This window comes from Denticeps clupeoides, chromosome 3 (assembly GCF_900700375.1).
Source record: "Denticeps clupeoides chromosome 3, fDenClu1.1, whole genome shotgun sequence".
Classification (NCBI taxonomy): Eukaryota; Metazoa; Chordata; class Actinopteri; order Clupeiformes; family Denticipitidae; genus Denticeps; species Denticeps clupeoides.
Genome location: NC_041709.1, coordinates 8,249,086 through 8,270,243, shown reverse-complemented (window position 1 = coordinate 8,270,243; position 21,158 = coordinate 8,249,086). Strand labels below are relative to the sequence as shown.

General features: G+C 44.4%; 2 protein-coding genes across 3 annotated transcripts in view; both read left to right on the top strand.

The window, feature by feature from the left end:
* The first annotated feature begins 9 nt into the window (after window positions 1-9).
* On the top strand, window positions 10-8,008 carry tbc1d13 (TBC1 domain family, member 13). Of its 2 annotated transcripts, XM_028974485.1 has the most exons (13): window positions 10-131; window positions 1,342-1,415; window positions 1,528-1,568; window positions 1,825-1,886; window positions 2,554-2,653; window positions 2,870-2,952; window positions 3,240-3,399; window positions 3,559-3,579; window positions 5,372-5,582; window positions 6,119-6,282; window positions 6,671-6,831; window positions 6,961-7,018; window positions 7,575-8,008. In XM_028974485.1, the coding sequence occupies exons 1-13, from the start codon at window positions 109-111 to the stop codon at window positions 7,638-7,640; spliced, it is 1,224 nt and encodes a 407-aa protein (XP_028830318.1). In that variant the 5' UTR covers window positions 10-108; the 3' UTR covers window positions 7,641-8,008. The 2 variants fall into 2 exon arrangements, with proteins under 2 accessions (XP_028830318.1, XP_028830319.1); XM_028974486.1 differs by lacking the exon at window positions 3,559-3,579 and having other exon boundaries at window positions 12-131.
* Window positions 8,009-12,256: 4,248 nt separating this feature from the next.
* Window positions 12,257-21,158, top strand: part of LOC114786059 (ral guanine nucleotide dissociation stimulator) — a 46,892-nt gene continuing 37,990 nt past the window's right edge. The window contains exon 1 of the mRNA XM_028972851.1: window positions 12,257-13,350. Coding sequence (XP_028828684.1) covers window positions 13,324-13,350 — 27 coding nt within the window. The 5' untranslated portion in view covers window positions 12,257-13,323. The remainder of the gene's footprint in view (window positions 13,351-21,158) is intronic.

The following is a 21,158-nucleotide window of genomic DNA, read 5'->3' as shown; positions in this document are numbered from 1 at the left end:
CGATATACTGTCACAGTCGGACGATCGCGTTTGTGGCGAGAGGCAGAACTGTTTCCAGGTCGGACTGTTTTTCTAGTAACACCGGTGCTCGCTAGTGAGGAAGTCAACATGTCGAGTTCGTACCGAAACAGGTGAGCCGAGCACTCTTATTTCAACACTCTGCGTGGATCCACTGGTTTGACAGGCGACGTGCGAAAGAGGGTCGTGTTCGGGTTACCGACGCGACAAGAAAAGAAACCTCGCGGCGGTCGCGTCGCTCTTTTGCCGCGAAGTCGTCCGGCGTTGTGTTTCAGCGGCCGGCCGCTGCCCCGGCGAGGGAGACAGCTGTCGGGCTGTGTTGTTTGAATGAAGCGTCGCTCGCATTCGTCGCATCTACCGAACCCTGCTGTGGAATTAAAAAAAAAAAAAATACATTGTAAATATTTTTTTTGGCCGTGTTTGACACTGCTGGTTTACAGTGAGAATTGGGCGACTCTACCGTCCGGTAGTTTCGGCTTTTTCCAGCTGCTTCTCTTGTCCGCGGGGCATTTAGCTATGGATGAAATGCTCATTAACTTGACTACATTACATATGTGTGTTACAGTCTGTAATATACATAACTGGCACCAATTTATGGCAGGACTGTGCCTGCATTCAGTTTGACAAAATAAAAATGCAGGCCTTGTGCTACCTAGTTACCTAAATTGAGTTACTGCTCACGTACAAGTCTGATGAAATTATCACTGCTGAGCCGAAACCTTGTCCTCTGGTCTATACCTTTTTACCCCGCTTTTTACTGGCTTACATGAGACTCCCAACACCTACAAGTGTCATCTAGGTTAGGATTTAACTAACAAAACCAAAGGACTTTTCTGAAGTTAATTATTCCCACTGAGGCCAGGTCTGGAGACTTGTGAACAGAAACTGCCTTCCGATCTGCAGCTGCAGAACTTGCTGATCGTATGCATTTCTTTAGGAAAGAGCTCTTTCAAACAGGATATGTGTGCTTCTGTGGATTTGTGGAGTATTATAAAGTATATTCATTCCATGTCAGGTTTACATGAAAAAAACCATGTTCTTCACGGTCAGCTGACAGGGAACGTGCAGAGAGCTGTTATTGATCGCCTCCCTGCAAGACTCATGGATCTCTGTGCGTCAGATTGAGGACAACGCTTGCACAAGTTCTACCATTTGACTTTTGACCCATATTTAATTCAAGATGTACCAGTGTAGTGGATCATAGCAGTGGAAGGCAGCTCAGTAAAATAAGGATTTTAGTAAATGCAACTCTCAGTGGGAATAGTATGCCGGTAGAAGTATGTCCATTTTAATCTGTTTTACTTTTTATTGTTCCTTTTTAAGGATCCAGGAATTCAAATTGGCCTTAAGTGAGGAGAGAATTGACTTGAAGGCGCTTCGCCAACTTTGCTTCAGTGGTAAGCGCTGGAGCTGCATTACAGAATTATACAGTATTTGTCCATGTACATCATTTATCTACAAATGTCCAAATGAAATTCTCCCAATCCTCCACCCCCACTTCCCACTCAGGAATACCGTTTGAAGGAGGAATCCGAGCATTGTGCTGGAGGGTAGGTGCACCTTTATCACTAGTCTGTATATCAGTCTCACCAAATCCTGTGGAACCTGCCATGTAACTACATCCTGTCTATAAACTGCTATTGGTATTCACTATAAGTAAAAATACACCTTTTATTTCAACAGTTATCAATATGATTGATAAGTATTAGATGTGTTATGATAATTATTATGTGTTACCATTTTATGAATGTAATGAACTCAGACTTTTTATATAAACGGTTCTATCCTAATTTGTCCTGTCAACAGATCCTGTTAAACTACCTGCCCTTGGATCAGTCGCTATGGAAATCTTTCTTGATAAAGCAGAGGTAAATTCTTAAGATATTTTAGTGGAAGAACCAGGACTTCCTCCTTTGGGGTCTTTAGATGAAGCTTTAGTGGTGTTGCATGTCATCAGCTGACTCTCCAGCACTGTCACACAGAGACACTTGATTTTTTTTTTTTTTTCCTTTCTTTTTTCCCCCAACTTTGTTCAAGTAGTGATGGTGCTTACGTTCTGGCATCTCAGCCATCTGGAGAGTTATGTTGGAGGAGATTGCACCTGAACACTCTGCATCTAGCTGGACTCTTCTTTCAGGATTAAAAATAGTGAATAGCTCCAATAGAAATCAAACATGCGGTTCACCAACGCGCACACTCACACTAACTCACACACGGGGCTGTGATGCTGGCACTGCTGCCTGAGGGAAGCCCAACGCTGATGAGTCATGGCCGCTGCAGCTGGTGTTCAGCTTCGCCGTTAATTATTCATCATTACCCACAGTCCTCTGAGAGACCCTTCCTCTGAATGCTGCGGGGAATTGAAAGCACCTGCGTCAGGGCTATTGAATTTCTCATACCTGCTGTCTACATATATCAGATATTGTTGTACTGTATCTGTAACCACGGAAATGGGTTGCTGATGTGTATTTTTCAAGATTTGTTTCCCCCATTTGCCAATTGTACACTGTTTACACATGTGACCTGTCCAATCAGGGAGGTGTACACCCAGTTTCTGAAGGAAATGATCATCCAACCAGGCATTGCCAAGGCCAACCTGGGGGTGTCCAGAGAGGATGTGACTCTAGAGGATCATGTGAGTGCTGTCAAAGGATGATGTGAATGTATGGCTGCACTCATATTGGATTCTTCAGTATCAATTATTGATAATGTCTATACATGTGATCATGGAAAAACTAATGATCTATGATATATTCTGCTGCAAAATTCCATTATTGGCACCACTGAATAGTTGTCTTTTTCTGTGACGTGTAGCATTGTATGTTATTCTTATTCATTTTTCTCTTTCTAGCCTTTAAACCCTAATCCTGAAAGCAGGTGGAACAACTACTTCAAAGACAACGAAGTTCTGCTTCAGATCGATAAAGACGTCCGGTACGTTGAAGACATACAGAACATATTAAAAAATAATATCTGCTCAGCACTGGTGCTGTGATGTGAAAATCTAGCCAAACAGTGCAGAGCTTTGCACATTTAATGTTGAGCTGTAAGAGGTATATGCTTACTATGTTCAGATAGGACATCACTTAATCTCATATTAGTCTCAAATCATGGATTTTTTTTACATATTTAATTTTTAATCATAATGTATTTACCAGCACAATCATTTCAATGATGCTCACTAATACTGCCCTGCACATGACCCTGTGCACTGTTGACAGGCGGCTGTATCCAGACATGGCCTTCTTCCAGAGACCCACAGACTACCCCTGCCTTCTCATCTTGGACCCTCAGAATGAGTATGAGACACTCAGACGTCGCGTGGAGCAAACAACCCTCAAGTCCCAAACTGTGGACCGCAACCGCAGTGGAGTTACAAATGTGAGTGTAGCCACGTCGGGGTTGTGAATGTGTGTTTCTTCCAGCCCAGTTGTAGCAGAACCGCAATGTGTGTGAGTGTGTTTTTGAAGGAATGCCTGCGTGATTCAATCATGATTCACACTTTCTGTTGACACCATGTCTTCTGTTTGCCCCGAGCAGAGCTCTGATGGTGAAGCACCGGTGAGTATTAGCGGTTGCCGTTTGCTGATTTGGCTCTTTGTTTGTTTCTTGAGGTTCTCTTTGCTGATGCTGGTGAGAAGACACATCATGAGTGTGTGTTCTGATTGTGTGCTTGAGGTTTTCTGGGTTTCTATTAATGGACAATAAATTAAGAATCGGTTGTCCATAAGTTGTCCATAAATAATTAACTTCAATGTTTCTGTTCTGACCATTTGTCTCTGTAAAAATGTAAAATGGCAAGGGTGTCTGCAAGAAATGTGGATTTTTTTAAACACCAAAAATAAGTGCTAAACTGCTTTTTATCTGTTGTATTAAACTTTTATTCGACTTTTGTATTTTGTATTACATAAATTCTGTATTATTTCTTCTTTATTATGTAGACATCTATTTTAGAATGCACACGGCACCTCATAGTGACAGAAATATACAGAATTGTTGACATTTTTGCAGATTTATTAACAAAGAAAAAACGAAATATCACATGGTTCCAAGTATTCAGACCCTTTTCTGTTACACTGTCCGTTTCTTCTGATCATCCTTGAGATGGTTCTACACCTTCATTTGAGTCCAGCTGTGTTTGATTATACTGATTGGACTTGATTAGGAAAGCCACACCCCTGTCTATATAAGACCTTACAGCTCACAATGCATGTCAGAGCAAATGAGAATCATGAGGTCAAAGGAACTGCCTGAAGAGCTCAGAGACACAATTGTGGCACAGATCTGGCCAAGGTTACAAAAACAATTCTGCTGCACTTAAGGGTCCTAAGAGCACAGAGGCCTCCATAATCCTGAAATGGAAGATGTTTGGGGCAACAAGAACCCTTCCTAGAGCTGGCCGTACGGCCAAACTGAGTTATAGGGGGAGAAGAGCCTCGGTGAGAGAGGTAAAGAAGAACCCAAAGATCACTGTGACTGTCTGGGCTTTATGGCAGTGGCCCGACACATGCCTCTCTGTGCATGGATTTTGTTAAAAAAAAAAACAATAAAACACCTGGACTCAAGATGGTGAGAAATAAGATTCTCTGGTCTGATGAGACCTAGAACATTCTGGCCTTAATTCTAAGCGGAATATATGGAGAAAATCAGGCACTGCTCATTACCTGTCCAACAGTGAACAGTCCCAACAGTGAAGCATGGTGGTGGCGGCATCATGCTGTGGGGTTCTTTGCAGCTGCAGGGACAGGACACCTGGTTGCATTCGAGGGAAAGATGGATGCAGCCAAGTACAAAAACCTTCTCCAGAGTACTCAGGATCTCAGACTGTGCCGAAGGTTTACCTTCCAAATAGACAATGTGTTCTACTAAATACTGAGCAAAGAGTCTGAATACTTAGGACCATGTGATATTTCAGTTTTTCTTTGTTAATAAATCTGCAAAAATGTCAACAATTCTATGTTTTTCTGTCAATATGGTGTGCTGTGTGTACGTCAATGAGGGAAAAATTCACTTGAATGGTTTTAGCAATGTCTGTAATATAACAAAGAGTGAAAAATCTAAGTGGATCTAAATAGTTTCTGCACCCACTGTACAATAAACTGGTGCTTGACCTCTGTCAACATTTTCACAGGCTTAGAGATACATTTCATGAAAAACCTGTATATACTAAGAGGGTCATTTAATTTACAATTAGGTTTAGGAACCACATTGTGTCTTCAGGCACAACTCTGTAATACCTGGCTGAGGTGTGTCTGGGGACGGAACAGATGAGAAAATGGTCCTCCTGTGTTCCTGGGACTCTGGGAAAAATTTGCTCTGTTCTTACCTGCATATCTGCTCTCTGCTTCTGTAGGTCAGTTCCCCGGGGAAGGCACTGAACCTGTACCCCTCTAACGAGTACGAGGTGTTGCCCAATGGTTGTGAGGCTCACTGGGAGGTGGTGGAGCGTATCCTTTTCATCTATGCCAAGCTTAACCCGGGAATCGCCTATGTGCAGGGCATGAATGAAATAGTGGGTCCTATCTACTACACCTTTGCCACAGATCCCAACGATGAATGGAAAGGTGAACAATGCTTGTTTTCCCCATATTTTTTAACAGTTGCGTCAGCCTTTAGCAGTCACCACTCCGAGTCCGGGTACCAAACATGCAACTTCACAATTCTTGAGAGCAAGGCTCAAGATCATGTGACACTTTGTCATACTGGACTTTGATGACCGTGAACATGTCTGCTGACATTTATGGTGGTTTTGTACCATAAACCAGCCTTCAGCACAGAAAAAAAAATCTATTATTGCTTGTCCTGGTCTATAAATAAAGACTGTCTACATATGTTTCCCATAGTTTTTTTTTTTTTTTTGTCACATTGTCCTCTCCCCATTGTCAGATTGTCCTCCCCTCTCCAAACATGCGACTGGAGATTTAAAATGTTCTGGTGATATAGGTATCACGTGATAGGGCTTTCTGACATGTAAATGCTGCCTCCTACAGGACTGAAATTTCAGTCTTCAAAAATCATGTGACATTCCTTGCTGAGTTTTGGACACGTTTATTTGGTGATTTATAAATGAGGTTATCTGTCCCTCTGTCATTTTTTTCAGAGCATGCAGAGGCGGACACATTCTTCTGCTTCACCAACTTAATGTCAGAAAACCGAGACAACTTCATCAAGAGTCTGGACGACTCACAGTGTGGCATTACCTACAAAATGGAGAGTGTCTTCTCCATGCTCAAAGAGAAAGACGTGGAGCTGTACCTGAAACTGGTGGGTTGACTTGTATCTAAATCTTTTATTAAAATCAATATATTATTCAGGCACAGATGGGAATCAACATGTTATTATTTGAATATGTGTATATGGCAATCTATGTCTATATTGTACTAGAGTATGTTTGTATTTTGTATGCAAATTCTCTCACACAGCAATCATTATTGTTGGCACATATTCTAAAGCTACTAATGGTAATTTAAACATAATACCTTCTGACCCAGGTTCAAACATCACTTACTACCACTGTGTCCCTGAGCAAGACACTTATCCTTGAGTGTCTACAGGGGGACTGTCCCTATAACTTCTGACCGTAAGTCGCTCTGGATAAGGGCGTCTGATTAATGTTATATTGGCTGACTGGTTTGTGTCCTTCCTTCCACAGCAAGAGCAGAACATCAAGCCACAGTACTTCACATTCCGCTGGCTGACGCTGCTGCTGTCACAGGAATTCCTGCTGCCCGATGTGATCCGCATCTGGGACACACTCTTCTCCGACCAAGAGCGCTTCCACTTCCTCATCCTAGTCTGCTGTGCTATGCTGATGTAAGAACAGTTCCCATCTTATGTTCTGTAGTGGCATGTTAATATCCTTATTTTGGACAATATAATTAAAAAAATGTTAATATGTATTTAATCCTATGTGTGTGTTTTTTGCGGAAAAATATTTTACAGATTGATCCGAGACCAGCTGCTGGCAGGAGACTTTACAGTGAACATGAGATTATTGCAGGTCAGAACTTAATTTAGTTTATTTAGATCATAAATCATACCACAGAAACTAAAAAAAGTATTGGTTTTACATATACAGTCTTAACTCACACCTTGCAGGCAGTCACGAGTAGTCAGTTTGTAGGACTTCTTTGGAATTTAACATTCTGTCAGGGATCAAATCCCAAGCTGCTAAGGTGCCACTGACCAAAGTACTGTCCCCACATACTGCTCCCTGGGTGCCTGTCATGGCTGCCCACTGCTTACTAAGGGTGATGGTTAAAATCAGAGGGCATATTACACATCGTGTGCTGTGCTTACCGTACTTCACGATGACAATCACTTCACTTTCCCCCATATGTTTTGCATATGTCCACATGTTCTCCTAAGAATTTATTTTAGATGAAATCAGTGATGGGTAGTAGCCTAGTGGGTAACACACTCGCCTATGAACCAGAAGACCCAGGTTCAAACCCCACTTACTACCATTGTGTCCCTGATTAAGACACCCTAAGTTGCTCTGATAAATGCTTTAAATGTAAATAACAGTGAAACCTTTTGATGCTGCTTCTTCAAAGGATTACCCCATATCTGATGTTCATACCATCCTTACCAAGGCCAAGGAGCTGCAGGATGGATCGTAGCCATGGCAACAACCCTCATTGTCTGCCCCCCCTCCCTCTATCCTCTGAAGAAAAGGACACACTGGGGGGGGGCAACTTGTAAACTGGTAACCTGGACTGCAATGGTGCCCGATTGCACCATGGAGGGGATGGAGGGGATGCCACAACCACAGTGCATTGTGGAAGGGAAGAAGGGGGAGAAGAAAGAAAGAGGAAAAAAAAACTGCATTGGCCTTACTCGCCTGGCTCCCCCCTCCCAGACGGTGTGTGGGATTGAGCTATTTATTGTTGCACTGAACGTTTGCAAAAAAAAACAAAAAAAAACGTATGGAACAAAGCAAACAACAGAGAAACAGGCGTTATGAATGACAGAAAAAGCACTCAAGAGGGTTTTTTTTTTCTTTTTCTTTTTTTAATGCCAGTTTACTGGTTTTTAACTTGCATTTTTTAAAAGTGATTGGAATGGTGCTGATAAAGTATTGGGTGAAGTTGCCTTTTGATCTCTGAGAGACATGGCTTGATCGATGAATCCCATTTGAGACCTATCTTATCTCCATGGGAATGTGTCCTGGACAGGGCTAGTATGCTGTATGCAGGTTTCCGGATGTGGAAAGCTCTTAGTTACTTCACTTCCAGGCTACTTGGTCACAAATAGGTTTGTCAGCTGAGTCGACGGAAAGTGGTTTTTCCATCTTGCCAAATCTCATGGAGATGCCGACTCTGTAGTGTGAATTTTCCCCAGTGTTCTTTATGTACAGCCAGAGGCTGTAGGAAATGCCAGCTAATCTCTTTTATGAAAACAGCTTATGAATGTCGACTGTCATCCCAACTGTCTCTGCAAATGGGGGGTTTGTGGAAGAAATCATAAAGCTGCAGAAAAATGATCAAACTCAAATTTACATGCAGCATTTTCATTATCTTGTATTATTAACTCATTAATTTGGGTTTCAAACCATTACAGATTGTTTTAAACAGATCACTTTCTAAATTAATCCCCAAATTCATTTCCTTGCGCGGTTTTAAATTCACAGTAGACGAGGAGAGGTGAGACAAATTTCCACTGAAATTGTTGCTAGGTGCACTGTATGTGCTTTTATTTCCCCACTGTGACAGAACGCTTACAAGGCCCACTTACCCAGAGTAAAAGCATTACGCTTCATAAACTCTTTTCTTTTTCTCTCCAAAAGGCCTCTGCATTAGCAGTATTGTAAGAGCACAGCGCTGTGTTTTAGACACTCGCTTGTTCGGGCAAGGTGTGGTTCTAGATTAAGAACCTTCTGACCACGCTGCCCGCTGGTTCCTTACTGAAGTGTAAGTGATGTTGACCTTATGTAGCACCCCAGTGCGGCTGTGATTGGCTCGGAATCTTTGAATTACTCTGCGCTCGAGCTGAAGTATTAACCCTCGCTGACGTGTTTACGCAGCAGATCAGCAGACCAAGAAGGAGTTTGGCGTCGCTTGGCGCTGCAACTGTGTCTGATGAATGACCCTCTCTTGCCAGAGGCTGGGCCATCCCTGGATCCTCGCCATCTTTCTCTGTCTAGCCCTTTAGGTTTTCTGATGCCTCTTTTATTTAGTCTCCATGGCTCCAAAATGTCTGTTTCTAGTTCCACGTGAAACTGTGTTTGCTGGTATTCGCCGCAGTTTTTTTTTTTTTTTTTTTTTAAAACACGCCTCACCTTTTCACTGCTGTCAGTTTTGTCCGGTTGCCTTTTGTCCAGTGGCTGGGTAACCTCGGTGTTAGAAAGCTCCATGAGCTCTTTGTGATGGGATATACTGTTTTTATTCATGTTACAATGAGCCCTTTGTCATGCCCGTTTCTGGTAGCAGCAATATAAATTCAGCGGTTTTCTCCCTCTACCTCACCAACGCTTTTATTTCAATAAAATATCACCAAATATTCTTCTTAGCATGAAAGAAGAATGATGCTCATTGTACCACAGCCCTCTCCATATGCATTCGATCAGCTGTTGTCCCTTGACAATTTTCACGAATTTAACACGAATATAACGACCCTGCTACGTTTGAGCTTGTCTCATTTATCCTCCTATTTTCAAGTTTGCTTTTCTATTTTTCTTTTTTCTGGCAGCGAGCCATGAGTTTTTGGACGAGGGCATCTGTAGAACGGACTGAAAGCAGGAGAAGGGATTATTATTATTAATTTATTTTTTAAACCAGACACTGAGAGCCGTAAGTTGGCAATACGGCACTGGGCACAATGACTTTAACCTTATCCAGGCTCTTATTCCACGTTCACTCACTCGCTGATAAGCTGGTGCGTCTGTTTACAAAATCCATGTGCTCCTTTACAGCTATATTGGCCTGTCAGCGGGTCCACTGGGGACTTTTGAAGTTGCTGTGGAGAGGAGATGTCTTGCTGGGGTCAGCTGTGTGCTTTATTCTCTGGAATTCACTGTTGGATGTTGGGAAGGAAGTGAGGGAAGCCCAACGTGAAAGCTGACTGGCGTATTCATTAACATCTCGTCCCTTTTCATTGGTTGTTTGTTAAATACTGGTGCTGAGGCTGATGTAGCATGTGGTTTTTATCTTGTATGCATTGCCTTGGTCTGTCCCACACTATTCAACTCCCATTGGGTTTTCTTTCTGTCGAAAGGGAAACGATGGGAACAGAAAAGGCAAAACAACAATCACAGTTTTCATTAGAAGAGCCCTCTAACAGAGCGTCATTAAACAGGCGGCCGGTATTGTGAAGAACAGTGTCTCAAACACTCCAAGCTCTGCATCAGATGACTCCTGTGGTCCTGACAAGGGGGTGGTGGTTGGTGGCCATCTGTGGACATGGATGTCTTCCTGTTCAAATGAAGGGACCTGTGTTGGTTGTTTAAGGCAATATGCGTTGGTGGTAATATCACTTGTGGTGGATGTATATGTTAACTCTACTAATTTTACAACTAATATAATCACTACTATGATTTTTTTTTGTCACTAACATTTTAAAACTTAATCAGACTTAATCAAAAAATAATCAGATATAGGGAACTGAGGAACTGTGTGTGTGCAGCAAATAAGCAGAATACTTTTACTTCTTCAGCACGCTGATGTATTTTGTCCCAGAATTGTTCAACTATGTTTATTTGGGGGGGGGGGGGGGGGGGGCAGTGTGTGTGTGTGTGTGTGTGTGTGTGTGCGTTGTAATGTATGTCTGTAAATCTGATTTAGATTGGTTTTGGTTTGCATGTGTACGCATTTTTTATGGATTATTCTTAAATCTTAGTATTTGGTGATATATACATGTTTTTACAGTGTTTGCAAATGCACAATAAAAATTTGAAGAATGATCAAATTATTTTTTTTTATTAAGATGAAATGCTGACCAACCTATGCTTTCTGAATGAAAGGCCTTCCTCTCCCATTATCAGGCTTTGTTTTATGCAGCGCTAGCTCTATATTGACTTGCACTGCACGCTGTGTGTTAATGCAATCGTATTCCCCTTTCTTCCATCCTCAAATGAACATTAATGTGTTCCCTGGAGATGCGCTTGCTACATGCTTCCATCCATCTTTACCTCCCACCATTACACCACCCCTCTCCGCTGCAGTACAGTAAGCTGCATGAAATCGGCAGCCACTGGGTCAGATCGAATCCTGGGGAAGTCCTTCAAGCGCCTGTTTCCATGGAAACCCCCTTCCACCATTAGCCATTAGATCCTGCAAAGGCATTTTCAGCCTGCAGTGACTGATGATGATGATGATGATTATGATAACAATAAAACGTTTGGGTGTGTTTATTTAAGTCTTGTAATAACACCGTTTTTTTAGTTACCGATTCCGCGACCTCAATATCACCTTGAGTTTGCTGACGATGCTGACGTCATTATTTTTGTAATGACGCTTTCCAGGGATTTGCAGGTACCGGCGACGCTCCCGCCATCCTCCATCCAACCACAGCGTGCGTGCGTGTGCGTGTCAACGACACGAAAACGTGCCGTAACACGCAGAATGTAAAAACAAGTTTGATCTGTATCGAACTCTGTGGGTGTTGCCCCTTCCGTGACTACTAGCCCGATCCACCGATACCCCCCCCCACCACCACCACCAATCACATCATATCGGAAATCATATCGCGCTCGCCTTCACGGCGCCCGGGGCTCAGTCGCTGATCGACGTATTTGCCAACTATTAACTCAGATAAACAACAGATTCTATTCTTAGATTTAACGCGCCAATTTCAGAACGAGGTCACATCGGCTCGCGGCGCACAATTCAGTCACGACCGGGCGTTCCGAATCTTCTTTGTGATCCGGATCTTTGGGCTCAGTTCACTTTCTCGGCACCAGGGAAGGGCGGCAATTATTATCGTACTAATATCGTAATAATAATCGTACGCGTTCATGTAAGAAATGCTAATAAACAACAAAAAAAAACCAACACTCCCATTATCCTCTCATTTACCCTCTATCTAGAAGTTCTTCTGGAGGTTCTACCAATGTCTCAAACCAGTCACATTGTGCAAGAAATGCTTAGCATCTAAGACACAATCCGTGTAAATCTTCATCTTTTATCAAATTTAGAAACGAAATAAGAAAAAAAAAAGACTCGTTCGTCCAGACTCCGTCGTCTCGTTCAAAGAATCGGCTCAGCTTTTTTTCGCCAAAAAGGAGCCGAGCGCCGGCGAACCGCACGACGCCAGTGGCTTCGCTCCTCTCATCCACCCCGGGAGCCGTGCGGAGGAGAGGAGCCGGGGGTAAGAACCGAGGCGGCTCCGACAGAGGGAGGTGCCTATCAGGAGCTGCTCCGGGGATCCCGGGTCCAGACCCAGATCCAAGACGTCTGCTGATTGGTCCACGCGGATCCGGTGCGGTTTCTGCTCCAGTGGGTCGCCGCCAGATGACAGCGGTATTTAAACCGGACGCTGTGGGGGATCTGCTTTTTTTTTTTTTTTTTTACACCGGCCGGCCGACACCTCGGAGGCAGGAGGAGGAGGAGGAGGAGGATGTGACACAGATTCCCCACATCCCGGAGGAACCCGTCGATGCGAGAACGCGGATTAAAAATACACCGGAGAGGCCGTCCATTTTGTCACGGGCGTCACGAACGAGGACGCGCGGACCGGGCGACATTGAGGAGAGAAGACGCCTCGTCTGATGCGCGCCGAGGACCGCGGTCGGCGACCGGCCAGTGGAAGAAGATGACCCAGAAATCATGATCCCCGTCTCCGTCGTGGGTCCAACGTAACGCCACGGAGGGAGAGACTGTACGATTAACAAAAGACCAGCAGCAACAACAACAACAACAACAAAAAAACGCATCATGACTTGAATTCCCATAAGCAACCGCAGGGTAAATGTCTCAGCGAGCGCATCTGCCTTCATTGTGCACGGATGCGCGTTTGTGAACCGCATCGGTTTATTTGGAAGCTCACCTGGCCGTCACCTGTCCGGTGAACGTGGCACCAGCACCGGCACCAGCGGGGTGAAGATGGACCCGGGCCCGAGCAACCCTGCGTCCGCACTCGGGTGCTTTTTGTCGGCCCTGCGCGGACAGTAACGCGTGTAAAAGGATTTTCGCCATTTTTATTTTTATTTTTTTTTTTAATTCCCAACCTTCTCTGGATGAGTGGAAACGCGACGGTCGGCAGGAATTCCGCACGGAGCCTCCCTCCCCCCAGACAGCCGCCGAGATTCGCCAGGGGGGGGAAAGACGAGGAAAAGGGGGCTATGAATCCTAGACGACGACGACGACGATGATGATGATGATGCTGGATACGCAGGTAGGAAAGCCGCTCGTTTCACGACCTTGCACGACACCAGCCGAGTTTATCCAACTGTTTCCCCAGTCATGTTTACGCGCCGTACGTCCTCACGTTGAAGGACAACTTGCTTGGAATAAATGGACGTGACAGTCGTGCGACAGGAGCAGCCGTCCCGGGACGCGTGGGACTCGTTATTTACGCGTTATTCACCCATCATTAACCACGACTCAGGCCTACGACGAGTCTGTGTGGCTGCGTGTGACCAGAAGACCCGGGTTCAAACCCCACTTACTACCACGGTGTCCCTGCAGGGGGGGGCTGTCCCTGTAACTACTGACTGTAAAGTGGTTAAGGAAGCCGCCCCGTAATCAGAAGGTTGCCGGTTCGAATCCCGGTCCGCCAAGGTGCCACTGAGCAAAGCACCGTCCCCACACACTGCTCCCCTGGTGGCTGTCACGGCTGCCCACTGCTCCCTAATGGTGATGGTCAAAAGCAGGGGACATATTTTGTTGTGTCACCATGTGCTGTGCTGCAGTGTTTCATGATAACAATCACTTCACGTTCACTAATTCACTGTGGATGAGGGCATCTGATATATGTCATAAATGTAAGTGTAAGCGAAATGTTGTGTCTGTGTGTGTTCGTGTTTCAGTAGCACTGCGTGCAATCGCGTGTCACCTTTTTTTGTGTGTGTGTAGATCTATGTTGCAGCACGCTGTGCCTGTTACAGGCCCATTGCAGTTCTAGTCTGTGCAACATAGGGAGATATGCATTTACATTTACATTTAGAGCATTTACCAGAGGCCCTTATCCAGAGCGACTTACAATCAGTAGTTACAGGGACAGTCCCCCCCCCCGGAGCAATTTAGGGTTAAGTGTCTTGCTCAGGAACACAGTGGTAGTAAGTGGGGTTTGAACCTGGGTCTTCTTCTTACCCACTATGCTACTACCACCTTACTAATAGAACGATGGACGGCAACAGACAGAGATCAGATTGGTCTGTCAGGACTGAGGAGGGTCATCCACCACCAGCACCACCCACCACACCACACGCTGACGTAGGGTCAGGTGCAGAGCGGCCCGGCAGGTTCACCCATGGAGCATCCAGCGTGCAAACGGCAGACATGACGCCAAACCCGCTCCTGTTTTTGTTTGTGCTGTCGTGACCTTTCCTGAGCCATTTTTGCCCCTCTTGCTGTGGTCTTGCCATACTGGAGCTAGCGAGGCAACACCACTGGATGGACGGGAGTGCAGTCTTACCACAAAGAGCCATAATGTTTCTCCACTGTCAACCAAATATTACATTTTCATGAAAGAGAACAGATGGGGTACTTACTTAAGATGCAGGGTTGAGATGTGTGGGCTTGACGTTCTAAGGCTACTTTGTAGAAAATGAATGAAAGCTTGAGCCCCCATGCAGGGCCGCTAGGATTTGAGAAAGCGCTGCTTTGTATGCGACCCCGTACCAGACCACCTCCTCATCCTCCTACGCACCTTCGGCCACACGATTAGAAATCCTGCCAGTTTTCTTCAGGCGGCCACAGGTCTGTCCCCACGTCTTTTTCGTGGGTGAGACACGCAGTTATCATGTGCAAGTGTGTCATTTTATATCCGCTGGCTGGACCAGGAGGAATTTGCATGCATTCTTCTTGTATGCCACAGATCATACAAACGATATAGCAGTAAAACAATCATCATTTTCAGTTTTTGCTCAATATATCAGTGCCGCTGAAATGCTCTATTGCTTTCAGTGCGTCGTGTCTGATGCATTGTAATGCAAACTGAGACATTTCACCTTTCATTTATTTCCCACCTGGTTAGACTTTCTTCTTTCCCTTTGTCTTCCCACATCCCTGCACGTGCTAGTGTGCTTGGACCCAATGAACTCGCTGCTTTCCACAGGCTGCCATGTCTTAATAACTTATTTATACACCCCAATGCATTATATATATCTCATATTACCGCTATGATCTTCTAGGATGCTTTACCACCACACCTCTCTGCTGAAAGAAGCTGTATTGTTCTTTGTCAGAAAATGAAACTGTGCTAACATTGTCTTCTACTGCAGTGTGTACATGTACGTGTACATACGAGTCTGTCAAGAGTAATATCCCAAGCTGGATTTTAGATGGGAGGCTGTTGGACGTTCTCTAGTCTACATAACTGGACAGGTTGCGAAGAGGTGAAAATTCTCCATATAGATTCTCCATAAAGATTAGATAAGATATAAAGATTCTCCATAGAGCCCAATGAATAATAGATTAGAGAGATGCATGTTGGGCCTGAAGTGCATCCGACTGGTTTGTGTTTTACCCACATTTAACATTCAACATCTTGAAATGTTAGGAAATGTAACTATTAGTTGTGGGGACGTGGACCACATCCATCCATCAATCCAGCCATCCTTTCATCTATTTCTATAAACAGTATAGTCCCCATACCCACTCACTCAGACCGGAACACGTTTAGCGTTATCGGTTCAGATGACCACCATCTTTGGCCTATGGGTAAAAAAATCATGCTTTGAGAAGAGAGGGTGTCTCTTTGGTGTGACAGCAACTGTACCACCACACATGGGAGGGAACATGATACAGGAAGTGGATGTGACCCTGCTGTCAGGGATCTACTCATCAAGTGCATCTTGGGATTTTTAACCCATGGGATCAGGCCACACAGCTGTGACGAGTGTGAGTGTGTAACAGTGCTGAGTTTGTCTGGTGCTTTGTTTAGGTGTGTTTATATCTCTGAAAGTGTGAAAGAGTGTGTGTGTGTGTGTGTGTGTGTGTGTATATTTGTGCCATACAGATTAAGGATGTGTCCAGGATGCACCCCGTCGCCATCCATCCCATGTCCCCTCTTTGGCCCCTCACCCTCTGGTTGCTGCACATGGGCCAGACAGTCAACCTTCTGGAGCTAAGCCCTCGCTGGCGGTGGGCCCAGCCGGCTGAGGCAGTGTGGGAAATGGGGAGACCTCATCTCTCACTTCTAAAAGACACACTGGGATGATTCTGGAATCTTAAGTCTTAGGGTATGTCCAAAGTATTCAGAGTGGCACGGCTTTTCTGCTGGCTCTGGCACATACCCCCAATGGCTGGAGTTTCAATCCGACGCTTTGGCTGACGTGTTTTCTGCCATGCTTTGAGGAATTTGGAGAGACAGACAGCTCTGTCTCTCTCACATTCTTTACTCAACCTTAGACTAGCAGCAAACACCAACAAAGCTTCAGGTTCCCACGTGGAGCTTATATGCTTTCAATTTTGCCCCTTTAACAAAGGCTTGGCTCCAGATCTGTGGTCAGTCCCTCTGTCTCCAGCAGATGTCCCCGTCACACATGTGATTCCGGGCCTGGCAGAGCTGAGTCAGCTGGCCGCTCCTTAAGGTTCGAGCCTTCCAGCTGAGATCCAGCCATTGTGAAATGTGTGTGTGTGTAATTTTTATGCGCATATATATATATATATATATAATAAATAATAACATGCTTTTTGTTTTTCGTGAGCTGTAATCATCATAATAATAATTGGTTACTGCATATGTACTAGGGATGAACTTAGTGAGTTCATTGCTGAATAAACCAGACCCTGATCTTGGTGATATCAGCGTGATGCTGCATGAACCCTTACAGAAAGTGATCTGAGCCCCATGTTATTCTGGTAATGGAGCAGCGCGAGTGATGACAGTTATGGGGTTTACTGTAAATAATGTCCCCTGAATGCCGTGACTCAGAACCGCCCAGCGTCTGTCTGCCAGAACCAAGGCGTCAGTCAAGTGGACAGCAGTGGTGTGCCTACAGGGATGATGGGCAGGGAATGGCATGAGACAATAAGCAAATCGGTCACAGAGAGGAACTTTCTCTGCCGCAGATCTCCACCCAGTTCGAGTATAAATCAGAAGATATCAAAGTGTTTCTCATCAACTGGCAGTATGTGTTTTCACTCAGTTGCAGTGTTTCTCTTCTATTCTTTTCGTGTAAGCTAATGTGATGTAGGCCTGAATTGAGTAATAAACAGCGTTTGTTCTGTGCCATGTGACCAGTTCCTCATAAACAGACAAACTGTCATTTAGCATTTCAGCTGAGTGAAGCATTATCTGGAAAACACACCCAGGGTCAGTGTATATACTCATGTAACAGACCTACAAAGAATCGTATATATGAATCATATATATGTAGTATACTACACACACATTTTTTGATTTAGATTGATTGTGTTTCCCACCAACGTTAATCACCTTGAGCAGTGGGCAGCCATGACAGGCGCCCAGGGAGCAGTGTGTGGGGACGGTGCTAAATTGGCGGATCTGGATTCGTACCAGCAACCTTCGGATTACGGGGCCGCTTCCCTAACCGCTAGGCCACCGCTGGCCCAATGTCATTCCTGTCATCACTGTACCTCGTCACTCCCCTGTCTGAGCAGGCTTCATTTACCTGCTGTTATCAGCTGTTCGCATGTCAGCATGTCCCGGAATGCAGTCTGGAGATCACACTAACCAGAACTGTGTTTGAATGTTCCTTGTCTTCAAATCTGCTTATTTCGGGTAACGGAGTCTCCCTTGTGTGCTATAGTATCCCCTGGCTCTTCATTGAGAGTGAGAGTTGTACCTGGGCCAGGAAAAGCCCAGAGGGTGTGGTGATGTCACTTCCACATGCTGTTCTTCCTCCTGCCTCTTTAAACACACAGACCTGTTCCTGTGAAAACAGTAGATGAGATTAAACAGGTCCAACGTAGCATAACTGTCCCTTGACTGTGTTGCATGCTTTTTTATATGCATTCAATATACTTATAATGGGAAATATTGTTATTGTAGGCTGTGGGATTTTTTTTACTTCGATGAAATATAAGCTCAGTCACTGAGTATTTTCAAACGGCAGCTCAAGACCTTCCTCTTTAAAGAATACTTAGATTAACTTGTAACTTTCTTATTGTCTTACTTATGTATAGAATCTACAACAAGAGTGAATAAAAAAGGTTGTATTCATAGTTGGGGGTCCTAATGAACCAGAACCGATCACTTCATCGATGGTAACTTGAAAGCACCTTGTAAGTCGCTCTGGATAAGGGCATCTGCCAAATGCCTTAAATGAAAATGTATATTGAGATATAGCACTTATGCAGTCAGCTCTGATATGTAAAATGGTACCATGATGATTGAAAGAGATGTGGATGCTCTGTTGGTATTTATTTTATCCTGTGATCTATGATCTGCTGGTACCCAACCCTAATGTGTATGGCATCTGCAATGTTCTGTAAACTCAGATCCTGGCAGGATGGTGAAGGTTCAGCAGATGTTACGGTGGGGGTTGTCCAGCCTTGTACTGAACACACTGTCCTTTCTTTGGCCCATAAATAAAAAAAAGAGCTTGTTGAGGTTTACGGATCTGCTTCCACCGTCCCTGACTGATCTGTGCGATATCATGCCACAGCACCTCCTGACCACACACCCACTGTAGTGTGATATCCTGGGCTTGTGCTGATTTTGGGGGCCTTTTCCGTCCTCGCTGTAGCGTGATGAGAGACAGGCAGGTTTTTTTTGAGGGTTGAGGGTGATACCGGGGCGGTGGTCTCTTCATTTTATGGATGTCATAGGATGGCGTGTGAGCACAGGGGCACCCAATTGGCCCTTATGTTCGTGGCACCTGTGTCTGTTTAGTGTTGTTTCGTTTAAAGAGACACTCTATCTATCACCAGGCCTGCTGTAGCAGTGGAAGTGGAGGGCTCATGTGGGAAATCCGGTGTCCTTTTCTGCTGGTTCATGCAGGTCACAACATGTCAGTCCCAGTTACTCCCAGTGATGACAGAGGTGCTGTTAGAGAAAACCAGATGAGTGTCCAAATGATTGGTCAGCACATCCCGAGAGTGTTAATGTAAAGGTCACAGTTAGTGTGTCCTAATGGTAGTAGCCTAGTGGAAAAGACACTCGCCTATGAACCAGAAGGCCCAGGTATTGTCTCTGTAACTACTGATTGTAAGTCGCTCTGGATAAGGGTGTCCTATACCAGGGAGTCTGATGTCATAAATATAAATGCAAATGTAATTCACCCCAGTTTGAGCCTCTTTATTTAAAAAAAAATCAGTGTATCACAAGTGTAATGCAAAAATATTTACTTTACTTGATTTCAATTTTTAGATATGATCATTATGTGTTTGGAACTTTCTATTGTTATTAACTCTAGTCAGTATAGTTTTATATTGCACTCTGTAGCACTGATCCACATCCTGAATTTAGTGCAAGGGATTTGACATCTGAGCGCTACATAAACCCCAAACTGACCTTAGATCAGCATGCCTGCCCCTGTCCTTCCCCTGCCTCTGATTTCCTTGCTGTTCTCGACAGCTCAGAGGTCAGTGGGGATGTGCTGTCAGAGTGAATAATTTTCTGGATGGGGTTCAGCTCCGTGCGGATGGCCAAAAAAAAAAAAAAAAAAAGGGGGGGGGGGGGGGGGGTTACACTCCCTCAGTCATTCCAAATTCACTGCTTGGCTTGTAGCATTTGCATGCTTCTCTGCAGGAGGGTTTGGGTGGGACACGGAAGGGAAGGATGCCAAGGGAGACTTGATGATGACCACCCCCATACACACCAGGTCCACGCCCAGCTGAAAAAGGCTTATACACACAACAGATGTGTGTCATAATATGTAATACATTTCATTTACTTTTACAGCATTTATCAGACGCCCTTACCCAGGGTGACTGGAGACACTCGGTTAAGTGTCTTGCAAAGGAACACAATGGTAGTAAGTGGGGTTTGAACAGTTCACTGGGTTAATAGAACCCCATGGTAATAATAAGCTGCTTTAAGGCATTTTGCAAGCATCAGCAACAATAAAAAATGCATTATTTATTATTCACTGGCTTTGTACTGGCTCAATTTTTTTTGATGGTGGTTATTTAAATTTTTACTCACTTTTGATTCTCTAAATAAAAGGAAAACAATTATTTCTGTTCTCAAGGTGGACAGGAACAACAATCAGTCCTTGCATTGCAGCGCCACCTGACCAGCCAGTAGGTATTAGGGGGCGTTCATCAGTCTTTGTATACCTCTATCCTGACCTGCTGGCACATTTGGACCCACTCGCACCCCGGTCTGCTATGTCTGAACAGAAGGAGGCCAGAGTACCAAGGGCCATCTGCTTTCTGTTTTTGATGCAACCACTCACGTAAATGTTCTGTAGTGCTGCAGGCTGTGGTGTTTTATAAGCCCTTTCTGAGCTTGATTTTTGATATTAATGTAATATTTCAAGTCCAATCTTTGTAGAAACAGGTATCTTTATTTCATAGACGTAGTAGATTGTAGTCTTTATGAATGAGATTTTGTGCTCATATGAGTGTGAGAGGTGTGTGTGTGCGTGCGTGTGAACATGTGCCTGGTCAGACATTCTGTATTACTGTTGAAGCACATGACCTCCAGGAAGTGACAGTGAGTTATTTCGAAGTGAACAGACATCATCCAGTATTTCCTCTTCTCCACCTAATGGCTTTTCACTGACGTTTAATGAGATTGGCTAGACTGATGTTTTTTATATCAATGTAACATTGGTAATGAAACTGTGCTAACATTGTGTGTTACTACTGCAGTGTGTACATGTACGTGTACATACGAGTCTGTCAAGAGTAATATCCCAAGATGGATTTTAGATATGGAAGGGACGCTGTTAGGATGTGGTTGGACGTTCTCTAGTCTACATAACTGGACAGGTTGCGAAGAGGTGAAAATATAAGCAGGTAAAGATTCTCCATAGAACCCAATGAATTATAGATTAGAGATGCATGTTGGGTCTTGACTGGACTGTTCTATTATGAAAGTATGAAGTGTGAAAATTGTTTGGCCCT

What these genes read in the sequence shown, in the direction of transcription:
- tbc1d13 (XM_028974485.1), top strand. Translation starts at nt 109, where the DNA reads ATGTCGAGTTCGTACCGAAACAG. An exon ending in TCCGAGCATTGTGCTGGAGG is followed by an intron (nt 1,569 to 1,824) that starts GTAGGTGCACCT and finishes TCCTGTCAACAG; the next exon opens with ATCCTGTTAAACTACCTGCC. An exon ending in TCCCAACGATGAATGGAAAG is followed by an intron (nt 5,583 to 6,118) that starts GTGAACAATGCT and finishes CATTTTTTTCAG; the next exon opens with AGCATGCAGAGGCGGACACA.